General features: G+C 41.1%; 1 protein-coding gene across 1 annotated transcript; it reads left to right on the plus strand.

Moving 5' to 3' along the window:
- The first annotated feature begins 239 nt into the window (after positions 1-239).
- LOC131070688 (protein MAINTENANCE OF MERISTEMS-like) lies at positions 240-13912 on the plus strand. The gene is made up of 3 exons (XM_058006285.2): positions 240-11430; positions 11686-13327; positions 13408-13912. Exons 1-2 carry the CDS (start codon positions 11350-11352, stop codon positions 13282-13284), a joined length of 1680 nt encoding a protein of 559 aa, XP_057862268.2. The 5' UTR covers positions 240-11349; the 3' UTR covers positions 13285-13327; positions 13408-13912.
- The last annotated feature ends 5395 nt before the right edge of the window (positions 13913-19307 follow it).

Here is a 19307-nt window from a genome sequence, read left to right on the forward strand (position 1 = left end):
AGCGCCATATTTGGCACGCGCCAAATGGCCCGCTATGGGAAACACCAAACCTATGGGTTGGATTTACCTTGGGCATCCAACCCAAAGGTTTGGAGGACCATTTCAGGCTAGAGACGTGTTTTTATCAGAACATTGAAAATTTTGACATATTTTTTGTTGTGCTCTCCGTCAGGTTTGCACGAGTTTCAATGAAGTTAAAAAAATAACCGTGGTAAACTTGAGCTCCCTCTTAGCTATCCAACAATGTAATTTATTTCAAATTTTGATTTAGTTAAGTCTTTCATCTATAATTTCTTTTGTTAGTGTGTCCATTTTTTGTCAAAAACCAACATGCACTATTTTGGGTATAGATTTTTACACGTTCATCAGATTTTGAAAAAACTTACATTTTTAGAAACTAGACTCCATTCTACACAATTTAAAAAAAAAAAGTTTTGATTTTTGATTAGTTTTCAATGATTTTAGGGGGGAGCACGCTCAAATTTCTGTTTTTCAAGATGTGTCCACTTCGAAAATTAGTAAAAAATCATATACTCGTAAAAAAATTAGCTGAAAAATCTGGCATAAACTACAAGGTGTTAGCTAACTTTTCACCGAAGTGATTTTAAATTTTTTTTAAAAAAGTTAACATTCTAGGGGGGCCACAACAGACGCTATGTTATGTTTTTTGCATAATAACAGGTTCACTTTTTGTGGCCCCCCTTTTTGAAGCCCTTAATCTCCACCATTTTAAAAAAAAATTAGTAGTTTAGAAAGTAGACTCGAAGCACTCTGACTCTTGTTCTTGTTGCATCTTCAAATTTGGAGTGTAACTATCTTCAATTTGTCGTTGAAGTTCAGACTTTGCTGATTTCAAAAAAAAAGTGGCATCTTAAGACCCCCTTTTGGTACCACAACTTGGTGCACATACCCCCCTTTGAATTGTGGAAAAACTTTTGGCTGTCTTCCTAACTTCAACCTTCTCTAACCTAGCCAAGAAATCAGCCGTGTCATCTTCTTTCTGAACTTCCATTGGTGCCTTTACTTTCATTCTTTCTTTTAACCAATTAGGAATTGTGGGTTGTTCAATACCTTCCTCCTCCTGATTACTTTCTTCACACGGATTATCCTCGACCCCTTGAAGAGCATAAATCTTTCCCTCTTGGAATCCCTCGTCTAGGATATCCATCTCATCATTCTCTGACTCAATTATTTTTGTGTTTGAAGGAGATGGGGTTTTTTGATTCTCTTGTTGAATTGATTCAATATTCTCTTCATGGATTGGAGAAGGAATCTTCATTTCAGCCATTAGCTCATCCTCAATAATTAATACACCGTTCAATATTTAATTCATACTTCTTTGCTTCATCTCTTGCACTTGCTGATCAGCCCACCATTGTGTATATTTGACAACTGGCCGCATTGGGGTGGCCAAATCTGCAAGTTCTTGTTCCGACCATCTCACCAGAGAAACAAGCCTATTTTCATCATAGCGTGGCTTAGTGTATTCTTCATCATCCTCCAGTTGGTCAGGCACACAGAAAAGCTCAAATGTTTTGATCAAATTTATAGTTAATCTTGACCATAGTCTTTTCGTAATATCGAATTTATCAATAGCATTTACCCAAAAATCTTCAAGGTCCACCCTATGCCTGTATTTCTGTCCATTTACCAATCCAATGTGATTGTGGGGATCAAAATTAGCTCTAGATCGGTAGAAGATGAATGGATACCACTGCATCTCCAGCCTTGCACCTTCAGCTGCTTGTGTCGTTGAACATGATTCCAGCATATTTCTAATAAAAAATGGAAAGGAAATTGCAGTCTTATGCTTTGCTTTTTGGAAGCCCTCATATGTTTCCAATTGCCTTAGAACTTCAAGCAAGATCATTCTATTGGTGGGATATATCGGAAGCCTGTAAGGGCATCCGATAAATCCTTGACCTCTTAAATATGTGAATCTTGGATACTGAATGAACTAGGATCTATATTTGCTTACCAAGTCCTTGGTTTTCTGAGTGAGCCTCTGATGAGTTCCTCTCTGCATTATCCTAGTGATGTACATTAAAAATGCATTGTTCACTCGTTTGAAATGGGTTTTTTCATGAAGTTGCAGCTGTGGGTAACAATCATAATCTTTGAATTCATTCTCGCCATTACCTACTACACCCTTGCAAATCAATCCGATGTATCTATAATTTCTTGCTAGTAGGTAAATAATGTAGGAACTCATGTAGGACCTTGTCCTTTCCAAATTTCTCAGTTGCTCGTCTAGGTTATTGCTGATTATCCTAGCCCAATTGAACATGTTGACCCCTGCAGTAATCTCATCCATAAAATAATACATCCAAGTCTCAAATGGTGCACCTTGAGGGCTGCCGATGACTTTATTCAACAACAAAATAATTTCCCCATAATCCTCCTTGAAATCAGTGCGAAGAAGCCTCTTTGGCATCTTTTTATAAGTGGGCCTTGGCTTCTCCAACCACAACTTATTGATAGTTGTTGCACAAGGTTCAAGCTGATCCTCATAAATTTTTGTGGTTTCCTCCTTAGTTTCGAATGAAGTTCAGATGTAGCTTGGAATTTTGAATCCCTCCTGGATAGCCAATTCTTCGAGGTAAGCCAATACTCTCATGTCCGGTGCAACTATCTTCCTTTCTTGGACATTATAGTGCATTGCACATTCAACCATTAGCTCAGTGCATTCCACAATTGGTGGAAATCCAGCTGCCTAGACTATGCCATTCCTCATCATTCGTCAAGCAATTGGTGTGGGTAAGTATCCATCCTTCCCATCCATTCTCCTTCTAAAGTCGTTGAAATCCACGTGACCAAGGTTGGTGTCTCCAACCTTTTTCCACTTTGAAGTGATGTTGGACTTGGGTTGCATTCCTTTGTTGGAAAATTTCATTTGGACTTTTCTTGAAAGCCCTCCCTGACTGGTCATCAACTACCTGCAAGAAACATGGAAAATTAACATTCCTTTCAATAAAATTCAAAATTTTAATCCTGGTTTTGTATTCTTTTGTCCTAAATTTTGACCTTCAGCCTGTTATAAGATAAATATCTGTGAAGAAATCAGACTGAAACATGGAAGAAATCTGCTCAACACTTGACAAAATTCATGAAAATAAGTGTTTGGGACAGAAAGAGTGAAGGAAAACAATCAAAAACTCAGGTTTTGAACTTTTGAAATTTGATTGATTTCTGATGAAAATATGCCTTCACTTCTGAAAATTCTTGACTAACTTCTTCTTCCCTCAGAAAATTCACTTTTTACCCTTCAAAAATATTCCTTCCTTGAACCTGGGAAAGAGAGACCTTTCACTTTTGAACTTGAGAAAGAATGAGAATGAAAATGACAAATGGAAATTGATATAAGGTTGAGAAGTTCGATCCTTTTTAGTATCTTTACATTTTTGGTAGATTTATCGAACCTGGTCCTCTTCTCATCTTTCTCGAAATGGCATTTCAATCCCTTCAAAAGACTTCAAAAGAAAGTTTCTATTTTGCGTTTGGCGCCATTTCACACCTTATCAATGCGTGTTTTAGGAAATTTCTCTAAGTGTTGGGTGAATTTTTGAAAAATATCAAAGTGTCTAGGCGAATTTCCTCGTAACTTTCCAAACTTGGTCAAACGTTTGCCTAGGTCAGACTTACTATGTGTTAGGACATTTCGTTTATGACCATGGCAAACTTTATGTGGCCTTAGGCCATTCCTTCTCCTTGTTTTTGCGGACTTTGAATGCTTCCATGCCATTTCTAACCCTTTGGCGGACTTTGAATGTATCATGCCATTATGGGGGGACTTTACCCTTAGTCAAGACATTCCTCTTATCATGCTTGGGTGGAGTTCATGCCTTGGCAAGACATTTCCTTGCTTTGTCTTGGCAGAGTTGGCTAGGTGTTATGCCACTTTGATGTTTTTCCTAGGCGGACTTGACACTTAGTCAAGACATTACCTTCATGTGGCATGGTGAACTTCACCCTTAAGACATTTCTTCCTTTACTTGGGCGGAATCTAGCATGGTACAAGACACTCCCATCTCCCTCCATGGCAGACTTGACACTTTGGCAAGCCATTTGCATGATTTGTCTAGGTGGACTTTGCTCTTTACTAGGACATTTCTTGCTTTTCTCAACTGGACTTTGTTATGGCTTGTGACATTGCCATTTCCATCATGGCGGAGTTTGTATTGGCTTGAGACATGGTTATCCCCATTTAGAAACTTTTTCTTTGCCATTTACACTTGATGGATTTCTCGATGATTTTCCTTAATTTCTTCACCTTGGAGGTACAAATTTTCACTTTGAAGACAAGAACTGACCAAACCCTAGATCTCCTTTCCAAAAATAGAAAAAGCAACGTTCCCTTAAAAAATAGGAATTTTTTAAAAAAATAGCCATTCTGGGGATCAGTCCCAAAGTTCCAAAAGCAAAACTTCCTAAAAAATAGGAAAAATCAAAAACACAAACTTTCCAAAAATAGAAAGTTGTCCATTTTGGCTCAAATCAATGACATTTTTCGTCCCTCGGGCCTTCTAAGCACTTTGATGGTGTCCAAACACTATTCTGATGACTGACTCCCTAATTGACTTGGATGACCACTCAAAAACTCTGACTCCAGATTCTCAAAGATTGGCGACTAAGAACCGTAAAAAGCAAAAGCAACCAAGGGTCCTGTTGTGAGGTATTCACACATCGCCCCATTGCAAATGGGTACCCCCACTTTTTGCTTTCTAGGTTGTCTTAGAGTCTTTGCTATTAATCTTTGCATTGAAGGGATAGAGTTTCTCAAGTATTTAGAGGGTCATCATGTCAGGTTGGTCTCCTGAGTCGAGTGAAGTAAGTCATCAAGGTGGCAAGAATGAACTTTGTCCAAAGTCAAGTATGTACCTTGTCAAGGATCCAGAGCGAATTTCCAAGTTATGTCCTTGGAGAGGTCCTAGAGTGAACTTTTTCACCTTGACCCTGTCCTTGCTAAGGTCCTTGAGTGAATTTTTGTTTCTTCTAAGGGTCCTAGAGAGAACTTGTTTCTTCTAAGGGTCCTAGAGCGAACTTGTTTCTTGTCCTTGCCAAGGTCCTTGAGTGAATTTTTGCCAAGTATGCACCTCACAGAGACCTTAGAGCGAATTTGAAGATGTGTATCTTAGAAGGACTTTAGGGCGAATTTTGTCCAATTGATGTACCTTGGATAAGTCTTAAAGCAAATTTTCTCCATAATTATGTGTGTATCCTTTGAAGGACACAGAGCGAATTTTCATCTTCAAGCCTGTACCTTGCCAAGGGACAAGAGCGAATTTTTTTTAAGTCATGTGCCTTGCAAGGTATCAAGGGCGAATTTGTCCAAGTGAGGATTGAGAAAGTCTTGGAGAGATTTTGAGCAAATTTGTTGAAGTCATGATTTGAGATTGAACTTTTCCACTTAACCATTTACTTTGCCTAGAGCTTGGGGTGAAAATTTTCATTAAGAGATATATGTACCTTACACAAGGCCTAGAGCGAATTTTGCTTCAAATCATGTCCCTGGAAAGGACATGGAGCGAAATTCTCATTAAGACCCTGTCCTTCCAAAGGAAATGGAGTGAAATTCTCATTTAGACCCTGTCCTTGGAAAGGACATGGAGCAAATTTTTTCACGAAGGCATGTCCTTCCAAAGGACATAGAGCAAACTTAAAAGTCATGTTCTTTCAAAGGACCAAGAGCGAAAATTTTCCAAGACATGTTCTTCTAAGGGTCCTAGAGAGAACTTGACCTTGTCCTTCCAAAGGACCTAGAGCGAACCTCTTTTAAGATGGCGTACCTTACTAAGGTTCAAGAGGATTTTCATTTTAGGTCCTGTCCTTGCCAAGGACATGGAGCGAACTTTTACCTTGACCTTGTCCTTGCTAAGGACATGGAACAAACTCTTTTGTCTTTGTTTCTTGTCCTTCCAATGGTCCTAGAGCGAATTTCTTAGTCTTGTCCTTCCAAGGGTCCTAGAGCAAATCATGTGTGTACCTTGCAAAGGACCCAAAGCGAAATTCATCAAAGGCAAACATTTTGGCATCAAAATCAATTCCATTTGAATTGCTAAAAGGGAGAACTCTAATGTGTTAAGTTGGCCAGCATGAGGAAGATAATTTGTTTTATTTTTGCTAGATTATGTCGGCCTTACACTCCAAAGGACACCTCTTTTACCCTAAGTGCCTATAAAAGAAGGATCAAGATATTCATTTTAACTATCAATTCAAGCATTTTCTTCTTTTCAAGCGCGAATTTGAGAGCAGGCTGAGCAAACTTCTCCTACAAGGAAGTGAATTTGATCTATTCATGAGCGAATTTCATCAAAACACAAAGGCGAACTTGGACATTAAAAGTGCAAACCTGAGGATCAAGAGAAACAAATTTAAGCATTAAAGATACAGATCTGATGTTTAGAAAGTCAAATTCACCTTAAAGCACCTGAATTAATCAAAGAGAAAGCGAATTGTACTCAGTTGGGAGACATATCAATCAGTAAATTCGATCATTAAGGCAGCCCAGATTTGCCCTAGGACATTAAGTTTGCCTTCCATGCAGTGAATTCATTGATTGTTGTCAGTCCTTTGATCAGATTTAGAAAGTGTAGGATTTTGCCAAGATCAAGGGCACAATGAAAAGCATAAAAAGAGACAAAAGAATGACAAGAACAAACTTTATTCTCATCAATATGCAAATGATCAACTGGATTAACCAATACAATGAATATAGGCTTGCTTATATAGGTGTGTGGGGGAAAAAGCGAGACTAGGTCATCATGCCCTAATCCTACCTCTTGTCACACATTACGGAATACGAAAGAGCCTAGAGGTATCGCACAATTGGCTACTTTTTTTTGTGAAAGAGAGAGCCACGGGCTACCTATTAGGGTTTCTATTCCTTTGTTGTAATTGAAAGGTAAGATTATGCAAGTTCAATTCCTAACCCTAAAATGCAAGTATAAGCTAACAACAAGATTGCAGAATTGAACTTAAACAATGGAAAGCTGAAACACAAGGATAAAACAAGAATGCAAATGCGTACCTGGAGTCAAAATTTAAGTGGAAATGTTCGGGACGGGGGCGCGGGCGCCACTGTCCTGATTCTGCACCTGAAACTGCACTTGAAATTGCTGTTTTGCACTCTGGAAACTGTCTGAAATGCTGTCTGTCCGGAGGACCAGGGCGCCCAGCGCCTCTGTCCCAGGGACCAGGGCGCCCAGCGCCCCTGTCCCAGTCCTTTGCTCTGCAATTTGATGCAAAGTGCTGTCTTGACCTGTTCTCTCCGGATCTGTATCCTGCGGCGTCGTCCGAGTCTTGAAACCTGCACTTATATCTGAAAAAGGGTGTATGGGCGGCTATATAGGGTTTTGCCTTAGTCAAACCCCCGCTTCGGTGATTTCCACCTCCACGAATAGCCAAGTTGTTTTGTAAAATGTATTGTGTGTGCAGACCTAGTGTGTGTGCAAGGTCCTAAAATGCAAGAAAGCAAACTAGAGCAACCTAGAAAGTAAACCCTAATTGCTTGTAAATGATAATGTAAATGCTCTAAATCAAGATGCAAAGTGATCTAAAGCATGAATAAATGAGATATTGAAGCTTTATGCAAAGACATGAAAACAACATGAAATCATACCCAACCCTCAAGGGAGAGGTACAAGCCAATCTTCAGTCGGTAATCTCCTATTGTTCTTCAATGTCTTCCAAGCCCTAAATGGATGAATGGAATTGATAAATGCTTGATAGAGGGATGTTGTAAGAGGTTGAAGTCTTCAAAGATCTGCTCTTTCGCTGCATATGAGGTTCCTGGAAAACAAAAATCCGGATCCTTTCAAATGAAGAAAGAGAGCTCTTATGTATGAAACCCTAGGTCGCAATTTCGTCTTTTGGCCGACCTAGAGATCGAATATCCCGCCAATTTCTTGGGGTTAAGCTTTATTTTATGATTGGATCGCGCTCCTAAAATTTCGGGAAAAATGTCCGGGACCGTGTGCACTCCGGGCGCCATGGTCCCGGCAACTTTTCACCAAATTTTCAAGGCCGTCAGATATGATGATTTTAGAGAGAATCCCGAAGTTACAGGTGATTTCGAGATGTTTTGACCCCCGAAATCAAGCCCCCAAGCTCAGAATAGGGCCTAATTAGGGTTTTTGATTAAGTGATGTATTGGAGGAATAAAATGAAAGGGGCACACTTTAATGAAAGGGCCCGACTTTATGATGTGGAAAATGATGAAATAGAACCTTTAGACCTAATTAATTTGATTAATTAAGTGCTAAAGGGGAAATGTAATGCAAAATGCACCTGCGCCAAGGCGGGTGCTAAACTAGGTGTTAAATTGTACCGCTTTAGCAAGTGCGTACAATTTATGACGTTACATTTAGCCCCCACTTTAGCGGTCATATGAGTACTACGTGCATATGCAAGCTAAAGTACAGAAAAGTAAACATCATTTGAAAAAAGGATATATCCATAAGTTGTCGGACGAAGCCCCCAGCGGTATCTGCAGTACACAGTTAGGAACCGCACCCTACAAAACACACGTTAGATCACAAAAATCACCTAATGCTTACTAAGGAAAGTGATGAAATTTGTGAGTAGCTGTATGCCCCCCCTGTTTCGACTTGCTTATTAGGGAGGTGAAACAGGGTAGCATGTTTACTTACGACAAATTGTGTAAGAGAGTATTGATGAGGGATGTTCACTGAAAAGGCTTCATCAGAGCACTTTTTGGAACATCCCGAGAGTAGGGGAATGAAAATACGATTCCTACGCAACAAACGGTTCGAAAATCGCATCTCCCAAACTCAAGTTATGATGAAATGAGTGAAAGAGGAAAATTAGGGTTTGAAAGGTAAGGATAAAGAAATGAAAGTATATACCTTGAAAGAGACATTTGCATTTGTCACTTTGTTGTTTTCTGAATACTGTTCATTGCAGCGGAGCCCACATAGCCATCATCATGCCTTCACGACGACCGGAGCGTCCCACGAGGGTTGAGATCCTGCGCCAGGCCGTGATTGACGACGAGCCACTGGACGAGGTGAGTTGACTGAACATTTGACTTTTGATTTTCCGCATTTTGACTTTTCTGTGATCGTTTGCGGGCCTTGAAGGCTGACCCGGGCCCCACCCAGGGCGCCATGGTCCCCCAAATCCTACCTTTTGTCACACACTACGGAATACGAAAGAGCCTAGAGGTATCACACAATTGGCTACTTCTTTTTGTGAAAGAGAGAGCCACGGGCTACCTATTAGGGTTTCTATTCCTTTGTTGTAATTGAAAGGTAAGATTATGCAAGTCCAATTCCTAACCCTAAAATGTAAGTATGAACTAACAACAAGATTGCAAAATTGAACTTAGACAATGGAAAGCTGTAAACACAAGGATAAAACAAGAATATAAATGCGTACCTGGAGTCAAAATCGGACTGAAAATGTTCGGGACGGGGGCGCGGGCGCCACTGTCCTGATTCTGCACCTGAAACTGCACCAGAAACTGCTGTTTTGCACTCTGGAACACTGTCGGAAACTGTCGAAAGTGCTGTCTGTCCGGAGGACCAGGGCGCCCAGCGCCTCTGTCCCAGGGACCAGGGCGCCCAGCGCCCCTGTCCTGGCAGGACCAGGGCGCCCAGCGCCCCTGTCTTGGTATCTTGCTCTGCAATTTGATGCAAAGTGCTGTCTCGACCTGTTCTCTCCGGATCTGTATCCTGCGGCGTCGTCCGAGTCCCGAAACCTGCACTTATATCTGAAAAGGATGTTTGGGCGGCTATATAGGGTTTTGCCTTAGTCAAACCCCCGCTTCGGTGATTTCCACCTCCACGAATAGCCAAGTTGTATTGTAAAAGTAATGTGTGTGCAGACCTTGTGTGTGTGCAAGATCTAAAATGCAAGTAAGCAAACTAGAGCAACCTAGAAAGTAAACCCTAATTGCTTGTTAATGATAATGTGAATGCTCTAAATCAAGATGCAAAGTGATCTAAAGCATGAATAAATGAGATATTGAAGCTTATGCCAAGACATGAAAACAACATGAAATCATACCCAACCCTCAAGGGAGGAGTACAAGCCAATCTTCAGTCGGTGATCTCTTATTGTTCTTCAATGTCTTCTAAGCCCTTAATGAATGAATAGAATTGATAAATGCTTGATAGAGGGATGTTGAATGTTGTTGAAGTCTTCAAAGATCTGCTCTTTCGCTGCATATGAGGTTCCTGAAAACAAAATTCCGATCCTTTCAAATGAAGAAAGAGAGCTCTTATGTATGAAACCCTAGGTCGTAGTTTCGTCTTTTGGCCGACCTAGAGATTGAATCTCGCGCCAATTTCTTGGGGTTAAGCTTCATTTTATGATTGGATCGCGCTCCTAAAATTTCGGGAAAAATGTCCGGGACCGTGTGCACTCCGGGCGCCACGGTCCCGACAACTTTTCACCAAATTTTCAGGGCCGTCAGATATGATGTTTTTAGAGAGAATCCCGAAGTTACAGGTGATTTCGAGATGTTTTGACCCCCGAAATCAAGCCCCCAAGTTCGAAATAGGACTTAATTAGGGTTTTCGATTAGATGATGCATTGGAGGAATAAAATGAAAGGGGCACGCTTTAATGAAAGGGCCCGACTTTGTGATGTGGAAGATGATGAAATAGAACCTTTAGACCTAATTAATTTGATTAATTAAGTGCTAAAGGGGAAATGAAATGCAAAATGCAACTGCGCCAAGGCGGGTGCTAAACTAGGTGTTAAATTGTACCGCTTTAGCAAGTGCGTACAATTTATGACGTTACATTTAGCCCCCACTTTAGCGGTCATAAGAGTACTACGTGCATATGCAAGCTAAAGTACAGAAAAGTAAACATCATTTGAAAAAGGATATATCCATAAGTTGTCGGACGAAGCCCCCAGCGGTATCTGCAGTACACAGTTAGGGACCGCACCCTACAAAACACACGTTAGATCACAAAATCACCTAATGCTTACTAAAGAAAGTGATGAAATTTGTGAGTAGATGTATGCCCCCCCCTATTTCGACTTGCTTATCAGGGAGGTGAAATAGGGTAGCACGTTTACTTGCGACAAATTGTATAAGAGAGCATTGATGAGGGACGTTCACTAAATAGGCTTCATCAGAGCACTTTTTGGAACATCCCGAGAGTAGGGGAATGAAAATACGATTCCTACGCAACGAACGGTTCGAAAATCGCATCTCCCAAACTCAAGTTATGATGAAATGAGTGACAGAGGAAAATTAGGGTTTGAAAGGTAAGGATAAAGAAATGAAAGTATATACCTTGAAAGAGACATTTGCATTTGTCACTTTGTTGTTTTCTGAATACTGTGCATTGCAGCGGAGCCCACATAGCCATCATCATGCCTTCACGACGATCGGAGCGTCCCACGAGGGTTGAGATCCTGCGCCAGGCCGTGATTGACGACAAGCCACTGGACGAGGTGAGTTGATTGAACATTTGACTTTTGATTTTCCGCATTTTGACTTTTCTGTGATCGTTTGCGGGCCTTGAAGGCTGACCCGGGCCCCACCTAGGGCGCCATGGTCCCTGTGGGGCGCCATGGTCCCTGACAGGGCGCCATGGTCCCTGACAGGGCGCCATGGTCCCAATCAGGGCTTGGCATACGATGTTCGACAGTTTGCATGAGCGATTTTGATGATCGAGTACTGATTAAGGTTATGTTTTTGTGTTGCAGGGCCTTCCGTACATGAGAGAGCATACAGAGGGACATATTCTTCGCAGTTTGCGAGATCAGATTCCGCGGCTGACTCAGGCAGAGAGAGACACATTATCGATCGTGGGATTATGGTATGTGATCCTCATGCCAGCCATTCGGTTCCATCCTGCAATGCCGATGGCATTGATGGAGCGATGGGATCCTGACACATGCACATTTCATCTTCCAGTAGGGGAGCTGACGGTTACACTCGAGGATGTGTACCGTATACTTCGTCTTCCTATCAGAGGAGCGACTGTTACATACGCGACCGATCGGTCAGCGGAGGATCATCAGAGGGAGCAGGTATATTGCATAGGGAGAGTCATGCCGAGCGAGACGAGAGGTCGCATCATGGTCAGCTGGCTCTTACATCCTATAGGGGAGGTACCCCTTCTGAGATGCCTTATGATCGCCATCATAGCACTAGCCGTCTGCCCTAATGGGCGAGGCACGCACATGCATGGGGGTCTCACATGGTGCATCAGAGCGATGGAGAGACACAGGAGAGTGTATGCTTGGGGTCGGAGTATGCTTGCACATCTCTATCACGACCTTGAGGAGTATGTATTTGGACAGGGTTGCAGTTTGATGACATGCACACTTCTGCAGGTATGGATTTTAGAGCACTTCACATGCACCAGGCCTGTTGGGTTTCCGCTGAGTACGGCTAGCGAGCGACCTAGGGTGTTTGCTTATCCACTTACCAGCGAGTGGAGATTTGGAGATCTGTTATATTGGAGAGTGATTTTTGATAGACTGACAGCCGAGGTGACAGTGTGGAGACCTTACCTGCGGATGCACAGATGGGATGGGATGGAGAGACAGTTAGCATGCTTACAGAGGAACCGCCTACTGCAGGGACGATATTCACACATCATAGTCCCTTTCTACTTTGACCGAGTATGGAGGCAGTTCGGGCTAGAGCAGTGTGTTCCAGCTGATGTGCCCATCTATACTCGACACTCACGGGTCCTTCCTAGACCTAGAGCAGTAGCGAGACCGACGATAGATGACATTGAGACTACAGATATAGAGGGATCTGATCAGGATGTAGTCACTGATTATTCTGCAGAGCTTGGAGCACAGCGCAGGTATGTCTCATGGTTTATGAGATCATATCCAGGTCCTATCTTTCCACCGGATCACCCGACAGGCCATCCAGGCCCATGGAGACATGGAGACCAAGATGAGGACCAGGGATCCAGGTCAGAGGAGCCAGAGGAGGGAGAGGGTCATGAGGAGGCGGGAGATCCTGATCCACCTACAGGCGATCAGTCCAGCGCCGAGGAGGAGGAGGACACAGATAGAGATGAGGACGAGGAGGAGAGAACTGATGATGAGGAGAACGAGGATGCAGATGAGGATGAGGATGCAGATGAGGATAGAGATGATGAGGAGGAGTCAGATGCAGCTCCTCACCATTCAGGGGATGATACCATAGCTCTGGATCCTCCTCTTATTCCCCAACAGGAGGAACATGAGGCGATACGGAGACCTGTTCCTAGTACCGTCCAGCCTACACCCATCGTGCACAGATTAGTCGAGCGAGGGGAGCCTAGTAGATCCCAATCATAGATGCTACCGTATCATGATCCCTACTGGCGTGAGGGAGACCCAGGTATAGTAGGTTTAAATTGATTATTAATGTTTTGATGATATAGAATGGTACTAATACAAAAATCTATTCTACTGCCACAGCTAATGTGCAGGAGTGGCGTTCCCTGATTCAGCAAGCAGTGACAGACATTTCCACGATAGCACAGATCCCCAGTTCCTCACAGATTGCCTATAGGCCTCAGGGGAACGCGGGTCGGCATGATGATTTGTTTTCCCCTTTCCGAGTTCAGGTAGACATATGGAGGGAGAGAGAGAGAGTCCTATCAGAGGACCTTCAGCGGGCGTGGCGAGATCTAGCAGCAGCTCAGGCCGAGGCTACCACCTATCGCGCGATCCTTATGGATAGGGATCGTAGGAGTTCCTCTCGGAGTCACTCACGGTCTGTATCGCGCTACACACCCATGGGTCCACCTTCACGGCCAGATTAGGAGGGAGCGTCCAGTCGACACTCTCCAGCCACTAGTCCTAAGGATAGGAGATGATTTTATGATGTAGGAGAGGTCACATTTTAGATGTATAGTGACCTATATTTGTATACGATCCACATATATATATGTATATATACATGCTTCTCTTTTGTCTCAAATGTGTTATCTTTAATGCTTAAAAAAATGTATATTTTGCTTTGATTAAATCTAATACACTTGGTAAATGTACATGTATGTTCAGAATTTAATTTCCATATGATTGATTTCTCAATGCACCATGATTAAATTGATACATGTGTGACTTAATTAAATATTTAATCAAGTACTACATTGATGATAGGGAAGAAATATGCATTAAGTCTAAGAATCATATAACTAACGTGATTTAATTTTGAACTTAAACACAACATGATACGATTCTACTTAACACATAAAGACACTGTATAATATGCTAGCATAATGGAAATGTAAATCTTTTACAACTTACATAAATGAATTCAAGACAAACTATGAAGTAAGGAAACACGCTTGTCAAGAACGAAGCAATATAGATTAAACATCATAACATTTAATTCTATTTTGCTCTAATTAGGAGATACTAACATATTACCCAATGTTGAAGAACTGAAAAGAAGATAAATAAGGAATGAAGAATTAAGCATAATATCTACGCAAGTGCATAGCATTTATAGGTTCTTTAAGAGGCGTACCGTCTACATCCGCTATTTTGTAAGCACCTGATCCATAATCCTCAATAACGATATATGGTCCAAGCCAATTAGGACTAAATTTTCCCTTTTCTGCAGGTAAGGCATTCACATTGCGCTGATTCTCATAAAGGACTAAGTCACCTACTGAGAAGGAACGTTGAATAACCTTATCATTATAGCTTCGTTGTAGAGTTTTGTGATACGCTTGAATATGCTCAAGAGCGTTTATACGCTGTTCATCAAGCATCTCAAGCTGTTGGAGTCGTTGTTCTCTATAAGAGTCACCATCTACTATACCTTTGAGAGAAACCCTAAGTGATGGAATCTCTAGCTCTAAAGGCATAATAGCATCAGCACCATAAACAAGATTATAAGGAGAAGTTCTTGTAGCAATTCGCACACTCGTTCGGTAGGCCCAAAGAGCATAGATTAGTTGGTTACTCCAATCCTTACCATGCTTATTCACAGTTTTGTGAAGAATTTGTTCGATTATTTTATTGGATGATTCGGCTTGACCATTTGACTGAGGATAGTATGGTGTAGAAAATGGATGTTTGATATGATACTTCTCGAGGAATTTCTTCACGTCCTTGTTCTTAAATGATGTCCCATTATCTGAGATTATAGTAGAAGGTATCCCGAATCGAGAAATGATGTTTTCTAGAAGAAATTGACAAATCACTTCAGCAGTGGTAGAGCGAAGGGGAATAGCTTCTACCCACTTCGTAAAGTAATCTGTTGCGGTTATAATGAAGGTGTGTCCTTGAGATGGAGGAGAGATTTTACCAATAAGATCCAAACCCCATGCGGAAAAAGGCCAAGAAGCTACTTGAGAACGGAGTTCTTGGGCAGGAGCATGAATCAGATTATTATGTTGTTGACATTGATGACATTTCTTAACAAATGAAAAAGAATCCTTCTGCATAGTTTGCCAATAGTATCCCATACGAAGCAATCTATGAACCAAGGATTTGCCTCCAAAATGCCCCCCACAGGCACCTGAATGCGCCTCTTCAAGAGCAACGGGGATTTCTGATTTGTTAAGACAGCGAAGGAGAAGACCATCATAACCCCTTCGGTAAAGGACATTAGAAAGAATGATATATCTAGCAGATAGCTTGCGGATTCTAGCCCTAGTGTTTCTATTAGCGGAATCAGGAAAGGTACCATCGATTAAATATCTTACGATATGCGAGTACCATTCATCTGAGTCTATAAAGTCACAACATGTTACCAGACTAGGATCGTCTACAATAGCTGGAGAAATAAGGTTGTGAATAACAAACTTAAGATCAACCACAGGGTCCTCTAAAGATACAAGAGAAGCCACACATGCCATTGCATCCGCATGTCGATTATCTTTTCGAGGAACAGGTTCCATGGTATAAGAATCAAATTTTTGTAATAAAGAGATGGCAAGGTCTTTATATTGTGATAATTTGTCTTGTTTTGCTTGATATATTCCTGTTACTTGTCTTATAATCAATTGCGAATCTCCATAGATATGTATGTGTTTTATGTTCAGAGCTAAGGCTGCTTTTATTCCCGCTATAAGAGCCTCATACTCAGCAATGTTATTGGTACACAGGAAATTTAGACGATAGGATAAGGGAATGGGTTTCTTTGTAGGAGAAATCAGAACAACACCTGCCCCCGATCTCGTACGACACTTAGAGCCATCAAAGTATAACTCCCAAGTTTCATCTTTCTCTATAGAAAGAATGAAGTCGTCAGGAAAAGACTCAGGGTTAGGGAAGGGGAAAGGTGAAGGGGCCTCAGCTAGGTGATCGGTCAACGCTTGCCCTTTAATTGCTCTTTGTGAAACAAATTTAAGGTCAAATTCAGTTAACATCATAACCCACTTAGCTAGGCGTCCTGATAAATCAGTTTTAGAGAAAAGATGCTTCAACGAATCAAACTTTACCATGACGTGGACTTCTGAGTTTAAGAGATAATGTCTCAATTTCTGAGTCGCAAACACCAAGGCCAAGCATTGTCTTTCTATCGTAGAATATCGGGTCTCATAATCGAGTAAGGTACGACTTATGTAATAAACCGGACATTCTTTACCATCTTTATCATGTTGTGCCAATAATGCTGCAAGAGCATGAGAGGATGCAGCCGTATAAAGAAGGAAAGGTTTAGAAGGTTCAGTCGGTCGAAGGATAGGAGGATTAGCTAAATACATTTTTAAATCTTCAAATGCTTGCCGACAATCCTCATTCCATTGAAAAGTGATATTCTTTTTGAGAAGTTGAGTGAAAGGAAAAGTACGATCCGCAAGTTGAGATACAAACCTACGAATAGCTTGAATCTTTCCTTGTAAGCTTTTAAGTTGAGACACATTTCTAGGAGGTGGCATGTTGACAATAGCATCTATTTTCTTAGTGTCCACCTCAATCCCACAATGCGAAACTATGAATCCTAATAGTTTTCCACTATCCACACCAAAAACACATTTTCGGGGATTCAAGCGCATGTGATATTTACGAATCCTTTCAAAGATTTGACGAAGGATTTTAATATGATCCATGCGAAGAAAGGATTTGGCTAAAATGTCATCAACATAATCCTCTAAAATCTTATGCATATAATCATGAAAGATAAGGGTCATCGCTCGTTGATAAGTTGCACCGGCATTTTTAAGTCCAAAAGGCATCATTATCCAACAAAACGTACCCCAAGGAGTAGTGAAAGCGGTTTTGAATTGATCTTGAGGGTTAATAAAAATTTGATTGTATCCTGAAAAACCATCCATGAAGGATAACAAGGCATGTCTTGCCGTAGAATCAACTATCATGTCAATGTTTGGAAGAGGAAAATCATCTTTTAAAGAAGCCTTATTTAGATCCCGAAAGTCGGTACACATTCTTATTTTGTTATCTGGTTTAGCCACAGCGACAATATTTGAAATCCATGGGGAATAATCAATAGGGCGGATAAATCCAGCCTCCAATAACTTTTCAATCTCAGCCTTAACAAGCAGAGCCACCTTAGGATTCATTTTTCGAATCTTTTGTTTCACGGGCTTAGCATCAGGAACTAAGACAATGTTATGAGTAACAATCTTAGGATCTATACCAGGCATGTCAGAGTATGTCCAAGCAAAGATTTCGGGGAATTCATGCAATAAATCTTCATATTGTTTTTGTTCCTCTCCATCCAAACATTTTCCAATTTTAATAACTTTCTCTTTATTGCAAGGGTCCATCTTAACATCAGTGGTGTCACTTATGAGAAGATTACTTTGTTGAGGAGTATCCTTTAGCTGAGGGAATTCTTTCACAATCTCATCATTATCCGTCTCTTTTCCAAAGTAGGCTTCAGTGTTCAAACAATAAGGGAGTCCCCTATTGTGATGATAACGAGGAAGAGTGTCATATGCTCCTAAAAATTCAGCTAAAGCATCATCGGTAGGGAAAACGTCAAAAGCACAAGCACACGAAGGATCCCCATCAATGTACTCGGGGTGTTGCATTGATAGAGAGGTAGAAATAACATTAACACTAATGCATGGTCTTTTAGAAGCTTTAGTGCGCTTGCAGGGATTATAGCCAAGTCCAAAGGCATAACTGTGAAAATTAGTCTCTAGAGGAACTTTTATCCCTTGTTCATGAACACCGCAACCATTTCCATGATACCCATGCTTAGCAAAAATGCGAAAACCACGACCATAACGATCAACCATTTCAGGAAGAGAAGGTGGTTTTTCATAAGACAAAGAATCAAACTCTTCATAATTAGAGGTGTGAGGAGAAGAAGTTTGAGAAGCGGCCACAAAATTATTACTCATAGGTTCGGGTAAGATTGATTGATTTTTAGCTTCTTCCTTCTTTTCAACTTTAAGCTCTCTAGAAGGAACCTTATATTCACCTACAAAGGTGGGATTAAAATCAAGAGATCCCCAATCGTCTTCTTCGAGGATCTTCCCAGGATCAAAATCCTTCTTATGTGTAGTTTCAAGTCGAGAAGAATCTTCTTCAAGAGCTCCAGACTCATCCAAAGAATTTTGATCATCGGAGAGCGAGGATTCACCGATAGGCATCTTATTTAAAGAGTCATCACTAGATGAGGACGGCTTAGAAGAACCCCCCTTGGAAGTAGATGTTTGCAAACAAGCTTGAAAATTAGTATCACCTATCAAGGTATATGTCTTATTGTTATAAATAAATTTAACTTGTCTATGCAATGTAGAGGGGACAGCTTGCATACTGTGAATCCAAGGTCTCCCTAGTAGCAAGTTGTACGTTAGATTTCCCGACATAACATGGATAGGAGTAGGCAAAGTAACAGGCCCCACTATGATGGGTAAGGTGATAGTACCTAATGAAGTTTTAGCCACATTATCAAAGCCTCGAATAGGACGAGAGTCCGGTTCAATTAAGGATGTATCCACATTCATCTTATGCAAAAGATTAATGCTACACACATTAAGACCAGAGCCATTATCTACTAGTGTTCGTCTTATAGCAGTGTCTTTCATGATAACCACAATCATCAAGGGATCATATTGATGTTGGATTTCACTAGTAGGCAACTCATCTTGGGTAAACACAATTTGAGCTTTAGGATTCATCACAGAGTTAACCAAAGATGCTATATTACTAGATGTATTCGGTGGAGAAACATTCAAATCTTTCAAGGCATCTTGTAACATTCCATGATGAGCGGAAGAAGTTTGAATCAAATCCCAAAGGGATATCTTAGCAGGGTTAGCTTTAAGTTGTTCTATGAGATCATATTCCTTACTAAGAACTTGCGAAATACGGGGAGCTTGTGGAAGAATCGGTTGAGGATTCGGAAGAGAAACTGGGATAACAGGAGGAGGACTAGGCTGCCTATT

Source organism: Cryptomeria japonica, chromosome 11 (genome assembly GCF_030272615.1).
Source record: "Cryptomeria japonica chromosome 11, Sugi_1.0, whole genome shotgun sequence".
Taxonomy (NCBI): Eukaryota; Viridiplantae; Streptophyta; class Pinopsida; order Cupressales; family Cupressaceae; genus Cryptomeria; species Cryptomeria japonica.